Source organism: Microcebus murinus, chromosome 6 (genome assembly GCF_040939455.1).
Source record: "Microcebus murinus isolate Inina chromosome 6, M.murinus_Inina_mat1.0, whole genome shotgun sequence".
NCBI classification, from domain to species: domain Eukaryota; kingdom Metazoa; phylum Chordata; class Mammalia; order Primates; family Cheirogaleidae; genus Microcebus; species Microcebus murinus.
This window is the reverse complement of record NC_134109.1, coordinates 62,933,446-62,952,792: the sequence shown is the minus strand read 5'-3', so window position 1 is coordinate 62,952,792 and position 19,347 is coordinate 62,933,446. Positions and strand designations below refer to the sequence as shown.

At 39.7% G+C, this 19,347-nt stretch overlaps 2 protein-coding genes across 8 annotated transcripts in view; one reads left to right on the top strand and one right to left on the bottom strand.

Moving 5' to 3' along the window:
• STRN3 (striatin 3) overlaps positions 1-12,856 on the bottom strand; it is a 108,762-nt gene extending 95,906 nt beyond the window's left edge. Inside the window, exon 1 of one of the 4 annotated variants that reach the window (XM_012773458.2) lies at positions 12,338-12,856. In XM_012773458.2, the coding sequence (XP_012628912.1) occupies positions 12,338-12,619 (282 nt within the window). In that variant the 5' untranslated portion in view covers positions 12,620-12,856. The remainder of the gene's footprint in view (positions 1-12,337) is intronic. The other 3 variants (XM_012773456.2, XM_012773457.2, XM_012773461.2) reach the window with 3 other exon arrangements.
• The window catches only part of AP4S1 (adaptor related protein complex 4 subunit sigma 1), a 49,509-nt gene continuing 42,071 nt past the window's right edge, over positions 11,910-19,347 (top strand). Inside the window, exon 1 of one of the 4 annotated variants that reach the window (XM_076004135.1) lies at positions 11,910-12,219. The gene's annotated coding sequence lies outside the window, so the exon portion shown is untranslated. Of the gene's footprint in view, positions 12,220-12,257; positions 12,424-13,015; positions 13,130-19,347 lie in introns of those variants that run through there. The other 3 variants (XM_076004138.1, XM_076004137.1, XM_076004136.1) reach the window with 3 other exon arrangements.

Sequence of the window (19,347 nt, the reverse complement as noted above, 5' to 3'; positions counted from 1 at the left end):
TAAATTTTTGTATAAATGTATTACTTTAACAATAATGAAATATTAAAAATATAGAAACTCTCAAAATAAATAGAAGTGACTGAATACAATTACAAATAATATAATAAAATTTTAGAGTGTATTTGCCAGTTTTTAAAGAAATCAGTAAAAAAACAAAATGGGAGAAAGATAAACTAGTCTACAAATTCAGTAAAAATACGAAGTTCATTTTGCTGTTTCATAACAAACTATTTTTGCAACAATGACTATATATTGGCATAAACAATTTATTCCTGAACCTTACCAATTTTAATAAAACAAAACACCTACTTTATAATGTTTGCTGAGTCATTTAAAAAAATAAGGAAAACAAAAGCTGCCAATAACTCCATCACCAAAAATCACAAAGTATTTAAAAATATCTGTACTCCTTTTCAAAGTATTTTTTAATACAGCTGACTTATGGTACAGAATATGAAGCTTTGTCTTTATTTTTTGTTTTCCCTTAGCATTGCCAAGTCTTTAAACATTCCTCATAAAAATTATTCATTCTGGATGGAAAAAAGTAACCCCAACAGTGCATTAATCCCAAGAATCAATTCATTTTAATTAAAGTCATGATTTCTCTGATACTCCTTTTCTCAAGGGGGGGAGGAGAGAATAAATTATTTTTGATATCTTATAATAAAAAACAGTAAGTCTAGTTCTATTTCAACATCAAATAAGCGGGTGAGAAAGAGTATTAATTTACTACCAATACATTATCTCCATCCTGTGAGCTCTTTCCCTTAGTGTGTGTGTGTGTGTATATACCCACCCACCATAAAAATTATAAATTGTACCACAAAAATTATGTCAGCTTTCCATCTCTTAATAGTTTAATGAAATGTCCTCAGCAACTTCACTCATTTAACAAATATTTAGCAAACACCTATTATGTGCCAGGCCCTTTACTCTCACACTAGGTATACATGAGTGAAAAAAAACCAGGCCTCTTCTCTCAAAGAACTTACAATCAATCTAGAAACAGACAATAAACAATAACATTTTAAATTGTGAATTACATTAAGTGCTAAGAAGGAAATGACCAGGATGCAGTGACATGTGCAAAGTACAAAGATTCACAGATACAGAGATTTCCTAGAATCTCAATCCCCATTCCCACATTTCCTTTTTAAATATAAGTTTATGTAAGTCTGGTACACTTTCAAAAGTTTTAGGAAAAAGCAACATAACAAATGTTAGTCTAGGCCACTATGATAGTTTTACTATCTGACTGAGACAACTGTAAGTGGCATATTACACTCATCATCCATTGTTTCTCCCTCACTTTTTTCTCTTCCCATTCACTTCACCCCCTTTTTAAAATCTTTGTTTCATCTTTCTCATTCTTTCACAGCATTTCAGTGAAAGACAGCTTAAATGGAACCCAAGCCCTGGTTAACAGGTTTCAAAGCTAAAACATCTGAGACCCCTAATTTAAGTTCAAATATAAATGCAAGCCATGCAATAAAGCAATACACAAAATTTTAAATTTTTTACAACTGCTAATAACTCTGTAACAACAAAAAAGGCAATAACACTGAGTTTATTTTGAGGCAGCAAGGCTGGTTGCTCACACATTTAAGAAAGAACACAGCTATTAACATAATTGTCCAGCAATAGTGGACTAGTTAAATCAACTATGGCCCATACACACAGAACATAGCTGCCAGAAAAAAGTGAGAATGCTCTCTATTAGCAGGGTTTGAATGATTAGCAAGGTATGTTAAATGAAAATGCAAAGTGAAAAATAGGGTATATAGTTTACCACATGTTGCATCAAAAAGGGAGGAAAATAAATATTTGCTTATATCCACTGGCATAAAGAAACATTAGAGGGATGGAGACACAGTACCAAAAAAAGTGGTTTGTTACCAATTCAGAGGTGAAGGTAGGTAGACAGGATCACAGTGAGTACAAGACTTAATTTTGAGCCATGTATTATTATTTATTCAAAAAATAAAATTAGGAGTTTAAAATTTTTAATCAGAATTTTAAAAATCTTTTTCCAAAGTTTAAGGTACTGGTATTGACTTGAGATAGCATTACATATTGGTCAAAAGCAACTCAGCAGTTCCTGGCTTTATTACCTATTTTATTAACTGTTTAATGTTGATCAAGCTATTTAAGCTCTCGTTCATGTTTCCTTCTCTGTAAAATGGAAGTAATAGTTATCTATGACAAAGAGTTGATTTAAAAACACACAGAAAAGTATTCATTAAATGTTAACAAGTGTTATTGTTCTTTTTATGGGCATGTAATGCTTTCACCTAAGTAATCAAACACCACAATGTATTTCAATTAAATCCAACAAAAAGTCCTAGCATATTCAAAACCAGTCAGTTCCTGTTAACAGTGGCTTCAATGTACTAGAAACAGAAAAGTGAAAGTAACAACTATAAAAAATAAAAGTGCAAAGACTTAAGCATGTGCAGTGCAAATCAATGCAATTACAGAAAAGGGAGTGATGTATTACTAAAGCTTAAAATGCAAATAAGAGTGAGAAGGTTGAAGGGATAGAGGTTGGGAGCCATGGATTATACCAAATCATTAAAAGCATTTGGTCTTGTAGCTTACTAATTTCAAACCTGATTAATAATCACAATCACCAGATAAGCATTTTAGAAACAGATTTCACTCAGACTACTGAATCACAATGATCAGAGATGGAATTTGCATTTTTAAAGCCTCACAGGTGATTATGATTGGCTAGGTTTGGGAGCCACTACAGGTCTCATTCCTTTACAATTAGAGACTTTATAAGTACTCTCAAATAAATGTAATCACTGCCTTTGGTAGCACCACTGGAAGGAGAGCCCAAGGCAAGGTGATCTTAAAATTAGTCTTTCTTACAGGCCTGGTTTGGTGGCTCATGCCATTAATTCTAGCATTCTGGGAGGCCGAGGTGGAAGGATCACTTGAGCTCAGGAGTTAGACACCAGCTCTGAGCAAGAGCAAGACTCTGTATACACTGAAAATAGAAAAATTAGCAGGGGTCATGGTGTGCGCGCCTGTAGTCCCACCTACTCAGGAGGCTGAAGCAAGAGGATCGCTTAAGCCCAGGAGTTTGAGGTTTCCATGAGCTAACATGATGCCACTGCACTCCACCAAAGTGATAGAGCAAGACTCTGTCTCAAAATATTAGTTTTTCCTTTAGATTAAGCCACTGAAGAACCTTTTTTCTTTTTTTATTTAACAAGAGCACAAATCCACTTTTATTTATTAACTTTTCATTAGAGTTTTCCTACAATACCCTTGAAGGGTATTCTGTGTCCAACAGCCTGAGCAGGAAGGTTGCTTCAGAATTTAGCACAAACCATGCCACTGTATATCCAGGGGCACAAGTTTTCCCAGATTGCTCTACTCTGGTTCTCTTAGGTTTGCCACCAAGAGTCACTGTGTTGTTCTTTGCTTTCTACACTTAAGCACATCTCTTGCCCAAATAGAATTAAATGTCATCTCAGGAATAAATAAAAATAAAAAACAAATCAATTATAAGAAGAGCTGTGTGCTCCTTTTGGTTCCAGAGACCTCAGTCAGCAACCTTGGAACATAGCCTTCCAGATATGTTTGCCTTTTAGAAGTCCTATTCCCTGCAGGCCTCCACAGGCTCCTAACCCGTAAAAAGAGTTTAAAAACCTTTTAAAGGTATACATATAAGTGCTAAATATAATCAAGTAAATGGTGGCTGCCACTTAACACTTACTCATAAATGACTTCAAACAATGCCCAACATCATTCCACCTAAAAACAAAGTAAAGGTCAGGAGGAAGGAAATAGAATATAATTTCAAAATGTGCAAAAGATCTGAACAGACCCCACACCAAAGCAAACAAGCAAAGCAAGCATATGAAAAGATGCTCAACATTGTATTTTATTAGGGAAATGTAAAGTAAAACAAGGAGATACTACTACACACCTATCAGGACAGTTATAATCCAAAACACTAACAACTCCAAATGCTAAAAGTAGAGCAACAGGAACTCTCTCATTCATTGCTTGTAGGAATATAAAATGGTACAGCCACTTCAGAAAACCGTTTGGCAATTTCTCACAAAACTAAACATACTCTTATATATGATTAGCAATCACAATCCTTGGTATTTACCCAAAGACTTGAAAACTTATGTCCACACCAAAACCTGAACATGAGTGTCTGAACATGGTAGCATTTATAGTTGCCAAAACTTGGAAGCAAACAAGATGCCTTTCAAAGGGTGAAGGGACAAATAAATTGTGGCACATCCATCCATACAATGGAAAATTATTCTGCCCTAAAAAGAACTGCCAAGCAACAAAAAGACATGGAGGAACTTTAAATGCACTGCTATTAAGTGAAAATGCTACATACTATTAATATGTGGCTACACAGTCAGCCTTCTGTATCTCTGGGTTCCCCATCCACAGACTCAATCAACAGTGGACCGAAAGTATTTGGGAAAAAATAAAAAAATAACACAATACCAGCCTGAGCAAAAGGGAGACCCTGGCTCTACAAAACAGAAAAATCAGCTGGGTGTGGTGGCACTGTGCCTGTAGTCCCAGCTACTTGGGAGGTGGGAAGATCGCTTGAACCCAGGAGTTTGAGGTTGCAGTGAACTATGATGACACCACTGCACTCTAGTCAGGGTGACAGAGCAAGATCATGTCTCAAAATAAATAAATAAGACAATAAAAAATAACACAAATTTAGAAAACAAAGTGTAGTAACTATTTACAAAGTATTTACATGATGTTAGACATTTTAAGTATCTAGAGATGATTTGAAGTATACTGGAGGACATGTGTAGGTTATACATAAATACCACATCATCTTATATAAGGGACCTGAGCACCTTGGGATTTTGGTATGGGAATGTCCTGGAACCAATCCCCCAAGGATAACAACAGACCATACATGACATTCTGGAAAATGAAAAACTATGGAAGGGGGGCTGTGTAGGAACTGTCTATACTTTCTGCTCAATTTTTTTTTTTTTTTTTGAGACAGAGTCTCACTTTGTTGCACAGGCTAGAGTGAGTGCCATGGCGTCAGCCTAGCTCACAGCAACCTCAAACTCCTGGGCTCAAGCAATCCTTCTGCCTCAGCCTCCCGAGTAGCTGGGACTACAGGCATGCGCCACCATGCCCGGCTAATTTTATATATATATATATATATATTAGTTGGCCAATTAATTTCTTTCTGTTTATAGTAGAGACGGGGTCTTGCTCTTGCTCAGGCTGGTTTCGAACTCCTGACCTCGAGCAATCCGCCCGCCTCGGCCTCCCAGAGTGCTAGGATTACAGGCGTGAGCCACCGCGCCCGGCCTCTGCTCAATTTTGTTGTGAACCTAAAGCTGCTCTAAAAAATATTGTGGGGGGGGTGGTTAGTATATGCCTGCACACAAGAGCAACCATACACAATTTGGAGTCGAAAGAAAATTAATTTAAATATACAGGAAAGGCATTTTGCAAAAAAAAATTAACAAAAATATATTCCTTCCCAGTCACTTGGGAGGCTGAGGAGTAGGATTGCTTGAGCCCAGGAGTTTGAGGTTGCTGTGAGCTAGGCTGATGCCACAGCACTCACTCTAGCCTGGACAACAAAGCGAGACTCTGTTTCAAAAAACAAAACAAAACAAAAAAACAAAGAAAACTACAATTCCCCCAAATTAAAAATTACTGAATTAGAATGTATTTTATGATAGTGCCTATCTATACTACATAGCCCCTTGAATGATTATAGTCCATTTCATACACTTTCAACAAAACTCTTTCTTTCCTGCTTAGACCTTCTGCTAATGGCATTGTTTCCAACTGGAATGCTTTTTGTGTGGTTGGGTAATCCCCATACTTCAAATCTAAAAGTGTACTTTTAAGCGCTTGAGAATTAAATGAGCTAAGATATATATTGAAGAACTTAAAATGTTTGGTATAAACTGAAAGTGCTCAATAAATATTAGCTATTATCTGAAAGCCCATTATATTATAGGTTTCCCATCACCATTTATTCTCTCAGCATTTATTTTCGACATTTATAACATTTTATTATTTCTAGAGTATAAGCTCCATGAAGGCAAGGTCTCTGTTTCATAATACATCCTTATACACCCAGCACATAGCACAAGGTTGCCTGCAAATATAGTCATTGAATAATTACAATAGAATAAGACTCAAGAGATTGAACATCTACATGGGGGAGGATCCACCGGCCTCTCTAGTATCTAGTGATGGAAAGGACAGTTGTAACATTAATGATGACACGAAATAAATAATGAGCCGGGCGCGGTGGCTCACGCCTGTAATCCTAGCACTCTGGGAGGCTGAGGCGGGCGGATTGCTCAAGGTCAGGAGTTCGAAACCAGCCTGAGCGAGACCCCGTCTCTACTATAAGTAGAAAGAAATTAATTGGCCAACTAATATATATAGAAAAAAAAAATTAGCCGGGCATGGTGGCACATGCCTGTAGTCCCAGCTACTTGGGAGGCTGAGGCAGAAGGATTGCTCGAGCCCAGGAGTTTGAGGTTGCTGTGAGCTAGGCTGACGCCATGGCACTCACTCTAGCCTGGGCAACAAAGTGAGACTCTGTCTCAAAAAAAAAAAAAAAAAAAGAAAGAAATAATGAATGAATGAATAAGTATATACGTCGTCAAAGGGAAGAGGCAAAAACTTGAGATGAATTAAATGAATGTATTTGAGGTAGAAAAGTTAAACATGAAATTAGAAATGCATATGGGACATCAGGAAGCCAAAAATGTAGACTAGTTAAGAACATGGCCTCTAGGGCTGCGGTCTCCAACCCCTTGGCCACAGATCCCAGGAAATGGGCTGCACAGCAGGAACAGAACCACAGGTGAGCCAGCAAAGCATCACCTGCACCCGCAGCCACTCCCCATCGCAGCCACTCCCCATCGCTCACAGCCCTGTCCCACCCCCACCCTGTCAGATCAGTGGGGGCATCATACCCTCATAAGAGTAGGAACCTCACTGCAAACTGAGAGGGATCCAGGTTGCCGCACTCCCCAAGAGAATCCAATGCCTGATGATCTGAGGTGGAGCTGAGACAGCAACGCCCCTCCCCCCCAAAAAAACTGTCTTCCACAAAACAGGTCCCTGGTATCAAAAAGGTTGGGGACCACTACTCTAAAGGCAGCCTAAATTTAAATCCCAGCTCTGCTGCCTCCTAGTTGCATAATCTTGGGCAGATTATTTAACCTTTATGCCTCAATATTTTAGCGTTAGAAAAAAGAAAAAACAATTTTACCAACTTCACTAAGTTGTTTTGAGAATTAAACAAGTACATGCTGAAGCACTGGAATAACACTTAGCAAACAGTAAACGATAAATGTTAGACATTATTAAGATGGTAAATGGTAGCTAAAATCTGCTTTCAAATTAAATATACCATATGAAAACATAAAAGAGAACAAGAACTCCAAGTAACAACAACTGGGAACAAAGGAAAAGAAACATAAAAGTGATAAGGGAAAAGAGAGTGAAAGCAAAAGGAAAGAATTTTGAGGAAGAATTAGTCAACAGCACAAAGTGTTGGTTCAGTACATATATACGGTCTGTAAGACCACAGTATTTGGCAATTTGAAAGTCACTATTAACAGAAAAAATAGGGTTTTACAAAGTTCAGAAGAGAGTAAAGAGAGAATAGAGCAAAAAGGCAGACTATAGACTGGAGTTAATGAGTAAATAGAGGAGAATAAAGAGAATGTTTTAGAGATCAGTGGTCCCCAAACTTTTGTTTTTAAGGGATTCAAACAGCAAGATGGAAAGTGACATAAGGTTGTGAACTCTTAATTCTATCAAAAAATTTTAACTGTATTATCATTTGAAATAGGAAACTGCATAACACCAAAAATGTATGAAGACTAAAAATCCCAGAATAAAGACAGCACCTTTATGAAAAACAGTACATTGTTCTGACTTGTTTTGTAATTTCATAGCAAATTCATAAAAATCTTGTCATGGGAAATGCACCAGGATTCGAAAATCACTATTCTAGATCAGCCTTTGAAAACCTTGATGATATAAAGTGCAAGGGAAACAGTTCAAGTTTTCTCCCCTTAAAAATGAAAAACTCAATTTATGTCTAAGCAAAATATCTACTATTAACTTAAGGACATTTAGGCAGCAACATCTGTCATGTTATGACCAATCTGTATGCCAGAGTGTGCTAACAAATTTTTTACTTTTGCTGGAGAATCAGTAGTTTTAGAATGTAAGCTCCAGGACTACATTTTCTATGTATTAACTGTGTCATATTCTTAGAGTTGGCAGACAAGCATTTTGGATATACTATAATATATAAAGTATATTTATACCATTTAATGGTGTACGATATACCATTTATACCATATAAAGTATATTTATATGATAAAGTTTACCATCATATATAAATAAAGTATATTTATTAAATACCAAGAACTACAGAAAAAAATATCATGATATATTTGCAATATATTAACATGTAAAGTAGGCCTGCCACATCATGAAAACTCAATAAAGCTTTACTGAAATGCATTCAAGTGGTATGTGCCACACAATGCTAGACAAACTATGTCAGATTCCATATCTATAAAAAAAAAAAATGATAAGACAACAGTTTACCTGGTGCCTATAAGAGTGGTGATAAGACCATACACTGGCTTTGGAATCAGACAGATCTGGGTTCAAATCTCAGCTGCAATACTTTACAGCTGGGTAACCTTGGCAAAGTTATTTAACCTATCTAGTCTCAACTGTTAAAATAGGAATACCTACTTCATAAGTTTATAGTACTGATTAAATGGCAGTTATAATTTTTATATAACATGAATTACCAGAATCCCACAGATAGTCCATTTTTTTTCAAGCCCTAGAACAAATCAATCCAGAATCTCTAGAGGATAACAGGCCTGTACATTTTTTAAAGTTTCACAAGTGATTCTGACAGGCACTCCTATTTAGAAACCCTTGTCCTAGAACCTTAATAACAATGCTTTACCTGAGTCCAAGGGAAAGGAGTCGTCACAGACATAAAAGAGCTTTAAAACAAGATCTTTTACTTTAGCTGGGAGTTTCTAAGACAGACCCCTACTTTAAAAGTCTTCTATTCTTTTTCATAGAATAGAATCACCCAGCAAAGTTCCATATTAGTATCTTTTCCAGAGCCAGAGAAAATGATTCCATATTAACATTTTACAACAAAATCAGGTATATTGTAATCTCTTCATGTTCATTATTGAAATTATTCAAAAATTTCAATTTTTGAATAATTTCAATAATGAACACTTCAAAAATATGTGTAGATGAACAGTGTATCCAGTGCTATATATAAGAATAAGTAACTTGTCCTATTTCTATGTTATCTTTCTTAGGAATAAGTTTACATGTAAAATCCATGGATAATTCACTGAAACTCTTCCATAAAATTTTTATTCAACACATACATTTTAAAATATGTATCTCACAAGCAGTCTTACTAAAGACTGAAGGTACTTAAAGCAAACTCAATATTCCAGAAGCAAACATGAAACCCTATTAACTCAATAAAATATTTTAAAGAGATGTATAGCACAAAAAAACCCAAACACAAACATGAATGTTTTATTCCAAAAGAATCAGTATGAAATAATGAAAATCCCTATAAAAAATTAAGAGTCCAAAAACACTGTAGAATTTCTCCAAAACACCCAAACAAACATAGAATGGCTATATTATTAATTGAACTACTCTGCCAATTTATCAACTGAAAACAAGCAAGCAAAAGGAATCTTCCTTAAAGGACTTTTCTGTTCCTGTTAAGGAGAGAATTGGAAGTGAAAGCAAGGGCTAGCGCAGGCAATATGGGCTTCATTAACAAATAGGTTTTATTAATTCAGACACAGTAACACATTTTCTCAGCTACATTGTTAAAGCTTATTGAAAAGTGTTAAATCCCAAACTTGCACACCACGGTACAAAGGTCAAAAAACTTTAACAGGGAATGGTGAAGTATTATTTAGTGGGCTCAAACCTTAATGCATTTGTCAATGCAATTTTTAAAAAATAAATGCTTTACTAACTTGGCTCACACAGATAATTAAATTTGCAGCATGTTGTAGCAGATAAGTTGTATACCAACAGAACTCTGTAAGTCCCAAGTATTTTAAAGCAGACTGTACACAAGTTAAAAGAAACAGACAATTCTGACTTAAGCTTTTCAAAAGTTATTTTTTTAAATTTTAAAGTTTTTTAAAAGCCCAATAGTATATCAAAGGACAATTCTAAAACGCTGAATTAACTAACAGGTGTTATAATCTTTTGACTTCATAAAGTGTCAAAATATATAAGTAGTTTTACTTTTTAAAGTTGAACTTCGCCCACTTCATCGAGTCAAATAAAAGTTTTACTAGTTCAAAACCAAACTAAATCTGTAATCCTAGCTCTTGGGAGGCCGAGGCGGGCGGATTGCTCAAGGTCAGGAGTTCAAAACCAGCCTGAGCAAGAGCGAGACCCCGTCTCTACTATAAATAGAAAGAAATTAATTGGCCAACTGATACATATATAAAAAAATTAGCCGGGCATGGTGGTGCATGCCTGTAGTCCCAGCTACCCGGGAGGCTGAGGCAGGAGGATCACTTGGGCCCAGGAGTTTGAGGTTGCTGTGAGCTAGGCTGACGCCATGGCACTCACTCTAGCCTGGGCAACAAAGCGAGACTCTGTCTCAAAAAAAAAAAAAAAAAAAAAAAACAAACTAAAGAGACTCAATTTGGGGCGGGCCCGGTGGCTCACGTTTGTAATCCTAGCACTCGGGGAGGCCGAGGCGGGCTGATCCTTTGAGCTCAGGAATTGGAGACCAGCCTGAGCAAGAGCGAGACCCCGTCTCTACTTAAAAAAAAAAAAAAAATCGAAAGAAATTAACTGGACAACTTAAAATATATAGAAAAAATTAGCCGGGCATGGTGACGCATGCCTGTAGTCCCAGCTACTTGAGAGGCTGAGGCAGGAGGATCGCCTGAGCCCGGGATTTTGAGGGTGCTGTGAGCTAGGCTGACGTCAAGGCACTCTAGCCGGGGCAACAGAGTGAGACTCTGTCCCCACCCCCCAAAAAGAGAGACTCAATTTGTTTGAGGACACCCTCTCTACGATAATCCAATCTTCTTTCTTTCAACACACTATTTTTCCAAACTATTCACCACAGGCATCCGACATCTATGACGGCGAATACTGCTTACATCCCAAATAGTAACAACAGTTTGAAGAACAGGTGCAAAACTATTTAGATGCACGCTTTCTTCTACTAAGCCTAAACTGGCCCTGGAAAGGAATTTAAAAATAAACACAAATACCCCAAAAGTTAATCATAATACTCTTTTCCCAAAAAAAATGGAGAAAGCTTGAAGTCCAAGATAAGAGCCATAAACTAACAAAGTCTTTCGAAAGTTAAGTGAGGTAGCCTTAGCAAGGGCTCACATTATGAGAAACGAAGTCAGGCTCAACTATGAAGGGTCCCCAGGACATTTAACTTTGCTTCTGCATGAGTTAGTAACGTGAGCCAAGTACGTTTTACTTCAACCTAACATTAAATCTTTTCTCAGAGACAGTGTGGTCTGGCGTTTTACGAGTAAAGAAGGGGATTTGTAGAGCTAGGGAGAGGTCTACTGACGGGTACTCTAAAAGAAAAATTCAGTGTTGAAAGCGTTGATGAGTCACTAACTAGGGAATAACTAGAGAATCCGAGTAAGGCAGCATCTCAGGTAAGAAGGTACTTAAAGTTGATGGTGGGAAACGAAAACTTCACCGGTCAGCGGCAAGCCATTGTGCTTGGTAGCAGCCCTGGAAAGCAGCGTGGCTGTCAAGGGGCAAGTGCGTACCAAATCGGAGGGAGGGGGGCAGACATGCCAAATAGGAAAGGGGGGGTGGTCCGGGAAAGGTGGTGAGATGCCCATCCCAGTTCCTCTCCTCAGGTTCTTCATCTAAAGAGGAGCAAACAAAAGCAAACTCTGTGCCCAACAGCCCCAAACCGGACTCTCCCACAGAGAGGTGCTCGGCCCTAAGTCCCGGAGGCCCGGGAAGGCCGCCTCCGGAGGAGCCCCCGCAGACGCCATGCTAAAAGCCAAAATGGCTGCCCCGAGGAAGCCCGCACCGCGTAGCTAGGAGAGGGTAGGGGAGCAAGATTCAGCGGGAAAGGGGGAGGGGGGCTCCAGAAAAAGCCGCTGCCAGGACCATCAGCCCGGAGCAGCACAGGTAGGTTCCTCTCGGCCACCCAAGGCGCAGGCTCCAGCTCACGGGAGTCCCGGCCCCACCCCCCCGGCCGGGAACCCAGCCGCCGCAGCCGTCCCGCACACCGACCCCAGCGAGGTACCTGCAGTTCGGCCCGCTCCACCTCCCAGTGCGCCCGCTCCATCTCGAACCGAGCCCACTCGTGCTGGATGTAGTGCAGTATCCCTGGTATAGTGTACTGCTGCGGCCGGGACAGCTCGGGGCCTGCCGCGGGACCCGCTCCCTCGGAGGCCGGGGGACCCCCGCCGCCCGCCGCTCCATTCCCCCCTGGCGAAAGGCTCAGGTTCCCCGCCGGTCCCTGCGGCTGCCGGGGAGGGGCCGCCATCCCGGGGCCGCCACCACCGCCTCCGGCAAGCTCGTCCATTGTGTGTGGGGCCCCGGCCGGGGCGCAGGGCGAGACGCCGACAGCCGGGGGAAGGGCTGGAGAGGGTGGCCCCGCGCTGGCGGCGGGGTGGAGGCCGGCCGAGAGAGGGGCGGGGAGGGGGTCGCTGCTGTGTGCCTGCCGTGGGTCAGAGCAGGGAGCTGCCGGTCGCCGCCATTACAATCCCTCCTCCATCTGCCCGTCTCACTCACTCACTTTAGGGGAGGGGGGGGCCGCAGCGGGAGGGGAAGAGGGGGCAGGGTTGGGAAGGGGATAGACGTAGGGCCGCCGCCGCCGCACAGCATGCCGGGTAGAGAACGCCGCTGCCGCCGCATGCCTAATAGCCAAATAGAGTCCGGCCTCACCCTACGCAAGCGTACTGAGAACACACTCCGGGTCGCCGTTAGAGGGCGGGGAGGAACTCAGGCTCCGCCCCTAGGCCCGCCCTCAGACCGGGTCCGGGAGTCTGGCGGCGGTTACTGGACGTTGGGGCTCGGACTCCTGCTTTTGGGAGTGAGTCGGCCCTGGGCTTCTTGGTCATCAGTTTCCTTCGCACAGGCAGAGCCCTGGCGCTGTTTCCCACCAGAGGGTCTCATCGGTGTGCCTGCTTTCCGAGCTGGGCTGTCGCCCTGGCTGGCCGCAGCCCGTCCCGAATTCCTGACGTTTTTTTCGCATTCTTTGCGTGTTTCAGGCAGTCCCAAAGGGTCGGCCCTCTTCCTCTGTCCGTCCCTCGCTCTATCTGTGGCTTCTTAGCACCAGTTTCTGGGATTTGAGAGACGTTCCCTGTTGGCAGATAGCCCAGGTCCTTCCTCGTCTCCGTGTCGAGACCAGACTTTGGTCCCATTTCTGTGCGCCCGGTCGCCCGTCGTAACTTGTTCCAATTTGTGTCCCCTCTTCTTTCCTATTCTGGGATGGGTAGTGTTTTGGAGGGTTGGAGAGGAGCAGACGCGATGGTTTTCATTCTTGGGGGGGCGGGAGAAGAGAAGGTAGTGAAATCCTTTAGGTCTTGACGATGGTGGGCAAAAGGAAAAAGGTAATTTTGAAGGAGACTGACTAGACTAACAGCTTGACATTTGAAATGTGAATGAGCTCACAGATACTGTCATTAATGACAGTATATTTTGATCGAAATAGAAAATAAAAGCATTGCGAATACAATTTAAAAACCTAAATGAACGGCTAAAGATGTTTTCCTGGGTCTTTAAATGTTGTTTAAGTGAATATAACATACATATTAGAAGACAAGGTTAATCTTTCAAGTACACTTTTAAGTGAGTATTTTTATGTGCTTAGTTTCCCAGGAAATATCCTAATACACTAGTAAATTTCTAAAAGTTAATATAACTATCGGTAATAAGCATTCGGTTGAAAAATAGGACAAAAATAATATTTAACAACATAAGGAAAAGAGGTTCAGTAATTACAGTTATACAGGAACATTGCATATAAAATTGGTTGCATTACTTTTTTTTTCTTCTCCACTGCAAAAGCTAATAAAATTTTCACTATAGAGTAATAGCTACCGATCACTCCGGATATAATTGCAAAGAGATAAAGTAGTACATGTTACTTTATCATGTCTGCTCTACTGTTATTATACTTTAATGGAAAGCCAATTGGTCTTGTTACCCATGCTGCCATGTTTTATTTCTATATGAAATGAGGTCTTAGTCACAGTACTACTACTAAGAACTATTTCTCCATATTATTAAAGTACTATTTCTCCATTTTAAAGATGTGTTGATCAACATATAACCTGTTTATTCATCTTATTCCTTTCGGGGGGACTTGCTCAAGACCCGTTACATATCCACTAAGAAACATTTGTGAGAAGTTGTGGTTGGCCTGCATGATGATAGCATCAAAATGAGAAGAACAGCCTGATGTGGTGGCTCACACCTGTAATCTCAGCACTTTGGGAGGCTGAGGCAGGAGGATGGCTTGAGGCCAGGAGTTTGAGATTAGCCTGGGCAACATAGCAAGACCCCCATCTCTACAAAAAAATTACAAGTTAGCCAGGCAGAGAAGTGCATGCCGTAGTCCTAGCTACTCAGGAGGCTGGGGCAGGAGGATTGCTTGAGGACAAGAGTTTGAAGCTGCAGTGAGAGTCATGACAGCTACTACACTCTAGGCTGAGTGGCAGAATGAGAACCCTGTCTCTTAAAAAAAAAAAAGGAAAAAAGAAACATGCACACTTACATTTGCCACTGGTACCTCAAGCTCAAGGAAAGACTTGATTTATAAACCTTTTTTCTTCCCCACCTATCCTCAAAACAGAAACAAAACCTCTGCTTCTCTTTTTAATACCGTTACTACCTCATTAAGTGGTTCTACAAACCTGAAGCCTAGCAGTCATTCTGGTACCTTTGACTCACCCTCCATATCCAGTTCCTTTCTCAGTAACATCCTATCGCATGTTCTTCCTCTTCTTAAAATATTTTAGCAATCTCTAAATTTAGAATAAAGCCAAAATTTTAGCTTGTAAAGATGCTTCAAATTCTACATGCATCCTATCACACCATCATGCCACCCCATTCTTCTCTCCAGTCAAACTATCCTGTTTTTGGTCCCTCAAATGTGTGCTGTTTGATACTATAATGATTTAACACATGTTATGCTCCATTGTCCGTCCTTCCCTTCTTCCTTCAAAACTCAGCTCAAGCATTAGCTTGTCCAGGAAGCCTTCTAGATCCCTGAATTAGACATCCTGTTCTAGTCTAGTAGCATCCCATATTTATCTTTTTAATACTTATTACACTATATTTAAATCATCTTTATATTGGTTTGGTTAATAACACTCATACTGAACACTATGAAAGCAAGATTTGCGCATAAGTTTTTGCTTTGCTCACGTATTTTTTAAAAATTTCTTGATTGGCTACTATTTTTCAGATACTCTGCTAGTCCCTGGTGATCTACTGTGAACCAAACGGACATAATCTCTGCCCTCACTGAGTTTCTAGTCTAGGTTAAGCAAATTAGCACCAACCACTCTGGCTTCCTCAGTGTCTTGTCCAGATCTGTCTTAAAACTACCTTTTTAAATTTCAAGTAGGGCCGGCGGCGTGGTGGCTCACGCCTGTAATCCTAGCACTCTGGGAGGCCGAGTCGAGAGGATCACTCAAGGTCAGGATTTGGAAACCAGCCTGAGTAAGAGTGAGACCCCGTCTCTACCAAAAATAGAAAGAAATTAATTGGCCAACTAAAAATATATATAGAAAAAATTAGCTGGGCATGGTGGCGCATGCCTGTATCCCAGCTACTAGGGAGGCTGAGACAGAAGGATCACTTGAGCCCAGGAGTTTGAGGTTGCTGTGAGCTAGGCTGACGCCATGGCACTCTAGCCCAGGCAACAGAGTGAGACTCTGTCTCAAAAAAGAAAAAAAAAATTAAATTTCAAGTATGCTCCTTATTTCAAGAATTGCAGTTAAACATGTTTACATTCACTTTAACTATGGTTTTATCCTTGGCTATGTTTTTTCTAGACCATAGAGTCATTTATATGCAGGATTGCAGCTTCACAGAGGGGCAGAGCCCATGACTCTGTTGTTTGAAACTGTACCCCCAATTTCAAGGAAAGGGTGGACCCCCAATAAATATTTGATTAATAACTTAAATTTAGACTAGACTAATATGAATATTGTCCTTTCAATTCAGTTGTTTTTGTTGGTTTTTGTTGTCATTATACCAGCTGTCTCTTAAGGTTCAATGAATGAAACTGCTGAGTTTTAAAGTAAAAGACACCAAGATTTTTCTTCTTTGTTGGGAGAATGTTTCATAAATTATGTTGTGCTTTGTATCCATGACTCCTGAGAACATTGCAGTGAGCTTCTAGAATCTTGTACTCTGTAGGTATTGAGCTTTCCCAAATCACATTATCACCTACAACTCACCTGATTGGAACTCGTGTCTGTAAACTATGGCTGAGTCATTTCCTCTTTCAGTCTCACCTTTGAAACTTCCTATTTGTGCTGTCCTTTCATCATTCCTGTTCATCTCTCCTCTGTGCCCATAGATTCTCCCAGTTTCTATCTACTGCTGATTATCTTCAAGAATGTCTGTAAATGCCATCAATTTAGAATTTTAGGTGGTTTTGCTTTCCTATTAGCTAATCTTAGAAACTATGTGCTTATTCTATTTTTGACCAAAGAAGGACTTATCATATTTCATATGCATGTGTTAATGTCAGCAAAAGTACCTTAAGGAACTCCAGGCTTTTAAGTCAGGAGTAGATAAAACTCAGATGCCTTCTTACCACTTATTCTAATACCTGATGTTCAAAGAGGTTTAACCCTGCATTTGAGAAATATATAGCTCTCCATAATTACTCACCCGAACATACAATTTTCTATCTTGCTGACTATGTACCTGGTATCCTTCTACCAAAGAGCTCAAACCGGTTCACAAATGCTAATCTAATCACCTTTTATATCATTTGCAAAAGCTGTGACAAGTATTTTTACCTCCATAGTGAAGAGAGAAAACTGATAGAGTTCTTGGTCACTTTAGCAAGTCCTTAATAGAATAGGAAGTAGTTCTCACTCTTACATCAGTGAATGTACCAGTATATATGTATTTGGAAATAAAGTCTTCCTTCACTATTCTGCCTCCTACTGTCCTATGATGAATGGGTTCAATATTACTGCCTCTGGTTTCCAAATCATTTACATGTTTGAAATTATTTTTAGATAGTTTCAGGGTAATTCAGTCACTTAGGGAAATGACATAGTGTTTACATTTGTAAACAGAGACAGCAGAGAAATATTAGAACCCAGAGAAAGAGCTGACATGTGTTCAAAAACCAAAGGAGGAGGCATCTTTGACCTGCACCACGTTTTAACCTACCAACTAAGATGAGGTATTTACTTCTCATTACAGTAATTGCCCGTGGCTAAGAAAATTGTAGAAATACATGCAGGGCACTTGAACCACTCGGATAATACATTGTGTGGAAAAGGAAAGGGACCTTTACAAATTATAAAAACAAACACCCAAACCTTTAGGACACTCAGCATGCTATATAAAATTCTAGTCCAAGTTCATTCTGGAATTGTCTCCTGGGTAATAGGAGTCAGAAAAAAATAGGCTGTGATGATAACGTATAATAGCTAACACATAGAGATGTCAAAATTGAACAAAAAAAAAAAAAGATTGCCTGAAGCCAAGTCCCTCCTGGACATTGGCTAAGAGTGAACAACCAGGTCTGTAAACACGAGAGCAAAATGACTGGAAAATGTGACTGAATGGGAAATTGCCAAAACTTTCCTAGGTAATAATTTAACAGGCTTGGTTTGTCTCCCATTGGAGCAGCAGGGGAGAATGTTCAAAAGAATGATACCAGACATGGACACCTGGCCATAGAAATCTATGCTAGAGACAGTGCTCCCTTCGAGAATGTTTTAAATTGGCATAAATTCACAAAAACTTATTTTTTACAAAGACATTTTTAAACGATGGCAAACTTTAGTTTTGTCTTTCTATTAATAGGCTAACATAAAGTACATGACAGTTACCCCAGAAAAAAAGATCGAAGAATTCTTTAGAGGCATTTAAAATAACTCCTACTGCTCTTTGTTTCTTTTGTTTTATAAGGTTTTCTTATAACAATTGGATATTTTTTAATTGTGTAATAGACTTTTTTTACTTTTTATTTTGAAAAATTTGAATCATGCAAAAACAGAAAAAAAAAGACTCTAATGAACTCCCATTGTTAATAATTATAAGATTTTGCCATGCTTATTTCATCTATGCTACTTTTTTTCTATGTGAGGAAAATTTTAAAATAAATCCTAGACATATTATTTCACTGGTACATACTTCAAGTATCTTTAACAGATTAGAAACTTTTTTTTAACATGCCACAATACCATTATCACAGTGACGAAATTAATGGTGATTTCTTTATATATCGTAATCCCCAGTCCATATTCTATTGCCCCTGATTATTTCAAAAAAAATTTTTTAAAGAGTTGGTGATTTCAAATCAGGATCCAAACAAAATCCACGTTTCATTTGGTTGTTATGTCTTTATTTATTTATTTATTTTTGAGACAGAGTCTCGCTTTGTTGCCCAGGCTAGAGTGAGTGCCGTGGCATCAACCTAGCTCACAGCAACCTCAATCTCCTGGGCTCAAGCAGTCCTTCTGCCTCAGCCTCCCGAGTAGCTGGGACTACAGGCATGCACCACTGTGCCCGGCTAGTTTTTTCTATATATATTAGTTGGCCAATTAATTTCTTTATAGTAGAGACGGGGTCGCTCTTGCTCAGGCTGGTTTCGAACTCCTGACCTTGAGCAATCCACCGGCCTGGGCCTCCCAGAGTGCTAGGATTACAGGAGTGAGCCACCACGACCGGCCATGGTTGCTGTGTCTTTAGATCTTTTTATTATTTGCTTTCCCATCGTCTTCCATCATCATGCCATTTATTTGTTGAAGAGACCAGTTTATTTATCCTGTAGGATTTCCCACATTTGGCTAATTGCAATTTGGCAAAATAATTTTGGCAAAAAGACTTCTCCATTAGACATACAATGTACTTCCTGTTGCAGCAGACCAGGTGGCACGTGATATCTAGTTATCTCAGCAATGTTACTAAACTTGGTCAGCCTGGCCTAGCTGTTGTCAGCCTTACCTTGCTAGCTGGCTATCAACATACATATTGTGCTCTACCTCTCAGTGCAGGGTCTGTCCTTTTGCAAAGGAGCTTCCATTGGATGTTTCTGGGAGCTTTAAG